This window comes from Trichechus manatus, unplaced genomic scaffold (assembly GCF_000243295.1).
Source record: "Trichechus manatus latirostris isolate Lorelei unplaced genomic scaffold, TriManLat1.0 scaffold00069, whole genome shotgun sequence".
In the NCBI taxonomy this organism is placed as follows: Eukaryota; Metazoa; Chordata; class Mammalia; order Sirenia; family Trichechidae; genus Trichechus; species Trichechus manatus.
Genome location: NW_004444005.1, coordinates 13,813,508 through 13,819,538, shown reverse-complemented (window position 1 = coordinate 13,819,538; position 6,031 = coordinate 13,813,508). Strand labels below are relative to the sequence as shown.

Here is a 6,031-nt window from a genome sequence, read left to right as displayed (position 1 = left end):
CTCTCCCCGGCACGGTGTCAGGCTGCTCCCGACCAGTGTTGGCCTTGGGGGGGGGGGGCCGGGGCCCGAGGCGTGTAGGTGTGTCCTGAGTGTTCTCTGGTGCGGACTGTGAACACGACACACTTGCTCACTGCCTCTGTCCCCGAGTGGTCCCAGGCCACGGGGCCATGGGGTGCAGGGCACCTCACCTGGGGCTGGAGTGCCTGGAATGGGCAGGGGAGCGAGCAGGTGTGAGGGGGCCGTGGGGTCCCCGGGCCCGGGTTGGTCGGGCGGTTCAGCAGCAGCTCCAGGAGGTCTGGCTGGGCCGAGCATTGGGGGCGGTGCTGGGCGGGGCCGGAAGGTGCTCTGGAGGCCTGCTTGTCCTCCTGGCCTGCCAGGCTTATCCTCGGCCCAGCCCAAGCTCTGTGAGGTCCAGTTCACAGCAGGGCCTCTGGGGTGCCCCTGACAGCCCCCAGGGTCTGTGGCTGCCCAGTGGCCTCTCCACCCAGCACTGTTTTTAGGGAAGTGATGCGTCTGGGAGCTGAGGCTGGTCTGGAGCCAGATGATGGCCCAGGTGGGGGACGTCTCCTCCTGGGGCCACAAGATAGCCTTCTCAGACCCTCAAGCCTCTCCTGACAGGGTGGGGGTGTGGGAGGTGGTAGGGTGCCCTGACCCCTGCTCTTGTCCCCAGGGAGTGGGGAAGGCCAGGGCCAGATCCTGCAGCGCTTTCCAGAGAAGGACTGGGAGGACAACCCATTTCCCCAGGGCATCGAGCTGGTGAGTGGGGAGAGGTGCTGCCCACGCCATGGAGCTGGTGGGGTGCTCCCCAGACCATGGAGCTGGGGGAGGAGTGCCCCCCAGGGCGTGGAGCTGGAGGGGAGGGGTGCTTGCCAGGGTGTGGAGCTGGGGGGAGAGGTGCTCCCCATGCCATGGAGCTGGTGGGTGGGGTGCTCCCCAGACCATGGAGCTAGGGGGAGGAGTGCTCCCCAGGCCATGGAGCTGGGGGGTGGGCTGCTCTCCTGACCATGGAGCTGGGGCGTGCTCCCCAGTGTGTGGAGCTGGGAGGAGGAGTGCTCCCCAGGCCGTGGAGCTGGGGGGTGGGGTGCTCCCCCAGGGTGTGGAGCTGGGAGAGGGGTGCTCCCCAGACCATGGAGCTGGGGGGAGGAGTACTCCCCAGGCCGTGGAGCTGGTGGGTGGTGTGCTCCCCAGGACGTGGAGCTGGAGGAAGGGGTGCTCCCCAGCCCGTGGTGCTGGGGGAAGGGTGCTCCCCAGGCCGTGGAGCTGGAGGAGAGGGGTGCTCCCCAGGGCGTGGAGCTGAAGGGGAGGGGTACTCCCCAGGCCATGGAGCTAGGGGGAGGGGTGCTCCCCAGGCCTTGGAGCAGGTGGGGGTAGAGTGTGGTATGGGCAAGCGGGGGCTACTACTGTTGGAGAGACGGGGTACCCCCAGTGCCCTCCTCTGTCCCCAGACTGTGCTGAAGGCTCAGCTGTGCCCCCACTCCCTGTGGGGCGGGGCCTGCCCTTGTACAAGGGGAGGTTAGGGTGACTCGAGGGTGGAGCATGGCCTGGCTGGGGAGGTGCCTGGTGTCTCCGTCATGCACATCACCCCTCGCTCATCGTGGGTGCTGGCCCAGAGGGAGGTCGTGCCCGAGCTGGGGTAGAACCCAGGCATCCTGGCTCCAGTACAGCCTGGGCAGCAAAGATGAGCGGGCAGAGGGCACTGACCCGCGGCCCCTCCCGCAGTTCTGCCAGCCCAGCGGATGGCAGCTGTGTGCCGAGCGGAACCCACCGACGTTCTTCGTTGCTGTCCTCACTGATATCAACTCCGAGCGGCACTACTGTGCCTGTCTGACCTTCTGGGAGCCTGCGGAGCCTGCCCAGGTCAGACTGGCCGCTTGGGCCAAGTCCCCCCATGCCCACCCTTTCCTGTCATGTCCCCTCCCCGTGGCTGAGTGGGTGCTGGGTGGGGGGCCTGCCTGTCAGAGCCAGGCCAACAGGGCTTCTGTGCTCAGGATGCCGTGTGTGCTGTGGACACCACAGGGAGTGACGAGTTGGCCGAGGAGGGGGGCCCTGTGCAACTCTCGCCCGTACCCCCAAGTCCCCCCGGCCAGCTGTTTGCTCCGAAGACCCTGGTGCTCGTGTCGAGGCTGGACCACACGGAGGTGTTCAGGGTGAGTTTGTGGGAGGCGTCCGGGGTGAGTTTGTGGGAGGCGTTCGGGGTGAGTTTGGGAGGCGTTCGGGTGAGTTTGTGGGAGGCGTTCGGGGTGAGTTTGTGGCCAGATGGGGCGGGGTGGGGCGGGGCCTCCTGCCCACTGTCGACGGTGCCTCTACTCCCCGACTGTGGTCACTGCAGAACAGCCTGGGGCTCATCTACACGGTCCACGTCGAGGGCCTGAGTGTGTCCCTGGAGAGCGTCATTGGGAACCTGCTGACCTGCACCATCCCCCTCGCTGGGGGCTCGCAGGTGGGTTTCCTCCACCACTGGCCCTCCTGGTACAGTCCCGTGCCCTCGCTCGTGGGCACAGGCCCCTCATAGCCCCCGAGTCCGGCCCGGCCTCCCCTCGGCTTGGTGTCCTCGACTCTGACCTTTCACTCCCGGGCGTGTGTCTGTCTGGCCTGCTCTCTGGACGTTGGTGTCCGACTGTCTATCCTGTTCCTCCCCGCTGTCCGTCTGCCCTTCGCGTGCCCGGTTGTGTGTCTAACGGTGTCTCTCTGCCTGTCTGTCCTGTGCAGCTGGACTCTGTTGAGGAAGGAGCGGTATGGACTCTTTTGTTGTTCCACCTACCCAGGGCCCGTCCCTGCGCCTGCGCCCCGGCCAGTCTGCCTCAGGGTCTGTTGGGCGCCAGGCTGTGGGGCCCGGGGCTCACGCAGTCTGGTCCTTTCTCCTTCAGAGAACCATCTCTCTGGGTGCAGGTGACCGGCAGGTCATCCAGACCCCGCTCACTGACTCGCTGCCCGTCAGCTGCTGCAGCGTGGCCCTCCTCTTCCGCCAGCTCGGTGAGCCCGCCTGCCTGCCCGCCCGCGGCACAGCCTCGTCCCCTGCAGCCCCTGTTTCTCGCTAGCGTGCGTGGGCCTGGGCCCAAGGTGGGGGCCCTTTCCTGCGCAGGTGGGGACCCAGGATGCCTCTCCAAGCCTGCACTCTTCCTCAGGCATCACCAACGTGCTGTCCTTGTTCTGTGCGGCGCTCACCGAGCACAAGATCCTCTTCTTGTCCCGGAGCTACCAGCGGCTCGCAGACGCGTGCCGGGGCCTCCTGGCACTGCTCTTCCCGCTGCGATACAGGTACCCCACCTCAGCCCACTCTGCCCCCCCGCCCATCTCCACTGCCCTGCTGCCCATGCCCCCTGCCCTGCCCCAGCTCCTCACCTGGCCCCTGTCCTGGGCCCCCAGCCCCTGCCCTGGCCTCCCAGCTCCTCGCATGGCCCCTGTCCTGGCCCCCCAGCCCCTGCCCTGGCCCCCTGCCCTGCCCCAGCTCCTCACCTGGCCCCTGTCCTGGGCCCCCAGCCCCTGCCCTGGACCCCCAGCTCCTCGCCTGGCCCCTGCCCTGGCCCCCCAGCCCCTGCCCCGGCCCCCTGCCCTGCCCCAGCTCCTCACCTGGCCCCTGCCCTGGCCCCCCAGCCCCTGCCTCTGCCCCACCCCGCCTGGGTGTGGCTCATGCACCGAGCCCTGTCCTGTTGCAGCTTCACCTACGTGCCCATCCTGCCGGCACAGCTCCTGGAGGTCCTCAGCACGCCCACGCCCTTCATAATTGGCGTCAACGCAGCCTTCCAGGCAGAGACCCAGGAACTGGTGAGGACTGTGCCATGTGGCTGCACAGCCTGCCTCATCCCTGGCGGGAAGTGTGAAAGCCGGGGCCCTGCTGACAGGCGCTGTGGTGCCCTGACCTCTCCTCCTGCCCACAGCTGGACGTGGTCATTGCTGACCTCGATGGGGGGACAGTGACTGTTCCTGAGTGTGTGCACATCCCGCCCCTGCCGGAGCCACTGCAGAGCCAAACGCACGGTGTTCTGAGCATGGTGAGGGCGGGCGTGGGGATGTGGGGGCCACAGGGACCTGGGGGGCAAAGCCGAGGCTACTTGCTGCTTGGAGGCCTCCCTGAGCCCTGCTGTCCCTGCTTCCTCAGGTCCTAGATCCGGAGCTGGAGCTGGCTGACCTCGCCTTCCCACCCCCCGTGACGTCCTCCTCCTCCCTGAAGATGCAGGTGGGTGCACTGCCCCCCACTCGGGCCCCGTGCCCCAGGGCACTCCCACTCGCAGTGCCTGGCGGCCCCCCTCCCAGGCTGCTGGCTAGTTAGGGGGGTCATGAGGGGCTGGCAGGGCCAGACCTCGGGGCCCTTGAGGCCATGTCGAGGGGCAGTCTGGACTTGGCACTGGGCCATGGGGAGCTGCTGGGGGCCCTGGGTGGGGGTCCTGGGGAGCTGAGGCGGGGCCTTCACCAGCACCACCCCCAGGACAAGGAGCTGCGTGCGGTCTTCCTGCGGCTCTTCGCTCAGCTCCTGCAGGGGTACCGCTGCTGCCTGCACATCGTCCGCATCCACCCTGAGCCCGTCATCCGCTTCCACAAGGTGGGCGCTTGGCCTGCTGGGGTGGCGGGGGTGACGCCTGGCCTGTGGGTCCTGAGGGCTGAGCCACTCGTGTGCCCCCAGGCAGCCTTCCTGGGCCAGCGGGGGCTGGTGGAGGATGACTTCCTGCTGAAGGTGCTGGAGGGCATGGCCTTTGCAGGCTTCGTGTCGGAGCGAGGGGTCCCCTACCGCGCCACGGACCTGTTTGATGAGGTGCACCCCTGCCCCGCCCCCCGAGCTAGAGGGGAATCTCTGCCCTGGCTACCCTGCCCGATCCTGCCCTTCCCATCTGGAGGGGGGGCCCGTGGCCCTGACCAGCCTTCCTGACCCTGCCTCCCTCCAGCTGGTGGCCCACGAGGTGGCACGGATGCGGGCAGATGAGAACTACCCCCAGCGAATCCTGCGCCACGTCAGGGAACTGGCGGAGCAGCTGTATAAGAACGTAAGGCGGGCAGGGCGGGTGGAGGAGGCTGAGGGGCAGCAGGCCGAGGCGGGGTGTGGGGCACTGTGCCTACTCCCTCCCACGCTGCCCCCGCCCCCAGGAGAACCCATACCCCGCGGTAACGATGCACAAGGTGCAGAGGCCGGTGGAGGCTGTCCACCTGCGAAGGACGCTGCGGCCCTTCCCCCGGCTGGACGAGGGCACCGTGCAGTGGATCGTGGACCAGGCCACCGCCAAGATGCAGGGCGCACCCCCGGCCGTGCGGGCTGAGAGGAAGACCACCGTGCCTTCGGGACCCCCCATGAGTGCGTCAGGGTCGGGTCTGGCGTCCCTGGGCCTCCCCGGCACAGCCGGGGGCGTGGGCTTGGCTGAGCGCCCTCTACTTCCACAGCTGCCATCCTGGAGCGGAGCAGCGGGCTCCACGCCAACAGTGCCCGCCGGCTGGAGGTGGTCCGCAACTGCATCTCCTACGTGTTTGAGGGGAAGATGCTGGAGGCCAAAAAGGTGGGCACAGCACGGGGAGCATGGGGGCAGCGCTGGGCCGCGGCTGGAGCGCTCCGTGGACCTCGCTGCCTGTGGGCGGCCAGAAGGGCAGGTGGATGTCCACCAGTCAGCCGTCCACTTTGGTCTCAGCGGACGGCCTCAGGAAGGTAGAGCAGTCTGCCAGCCAGTTTGAGCTCTGGCCTGGAGGGGAGGCTGAGCGGGGGTGGCCGCGCTTCAGGCTCCAGAAATTCAGAGGACTGGAGGTCTCCACTGTTAGGTTTTTTCCGCATCCTTCCCAGAAAAAATCGTGGGACCCTGCACGTGGTTTCTTGTTTCCATTTGTGGATGGTGGAGCTTGCATGCTGCTCCGTGCTGTGTGTTTGTCACCGGAAACCTCAGCTGTGGGGGGGCAGGGAGCCTGTAGGGAAGGGGCACACGTGGAGGGGGTGGAGGGGAGCGTGTGGAGGGCAGGAAGGGTGTGCATGGAGGGGAGGGGAGTGCGTGGGGCATGGAGGGGAGTACATGGGGGAGGGGAGTGCGTGGGGCCATGGGGGGTATGGAGGGGCGCG

At 67.9% G+C, this 6,031-nt stretch overlaps 1 protein-coding gene across 1 annotated transcript in view; it reads left to right on the top strand.

Moving 5' to 3' along the window:
- Positions 1–651: 651 nt before the first annotated feature.
- Positions 652–6,031, top strand: part of SBF1 (SET binding factor 1) — a gene marked incomplete at its 5' end in the record, with an annotated part of 35,456 nt that continues 30,076 nt past the window's right edge. Inside the window, 14 exons of the mRNA XM_023734641.1 lie at positions 652–756; positions 1,720–1,857; positions 1,989–2,147; positions 2,330–2,440; positions 2,868–2,973; positions 3,126–3,258; positions 3,657–3,765; positions 3,879–3,992; positions 4,100–4,177; positions 4,427–4,540; positions 4,622–4,750; positions 4,881–4,979; positions 5,080–5,284; positions 5,371–5,483. Of these exons, the coding sequence (XP_023590409.1) occupies positions 652–756; positions 1,720–1,857; positions 1,989–2,147; positions 2,330–2,440; positions 2,868–2,973; positions 3,126–3,258; positions 3,657–3,765; positions 3,879–3,992; positions 4,100–4,177; positions 4,427–4,540; positions 4,622–4,750; positions 4,881–4,979; positions 5,080–5,284; positions 5,371–5,483 (1,713 nt within the window). The remainder of the gene's footprint in view (positions 757–1,719; positions 1,858–1,988; positions 2,148–2,329; positions 2,441–2,867; positions 2,974–3,125; positions 3,259–3,656; positions 3,766–3,878; positions 3,993–4,099; positions 4,178–4,426; positions 4,541–4,621; positions 4,751–4,880; positions 4,980–5,079; positions 5,285–5,370; positions 5,484–6,031) is intronic.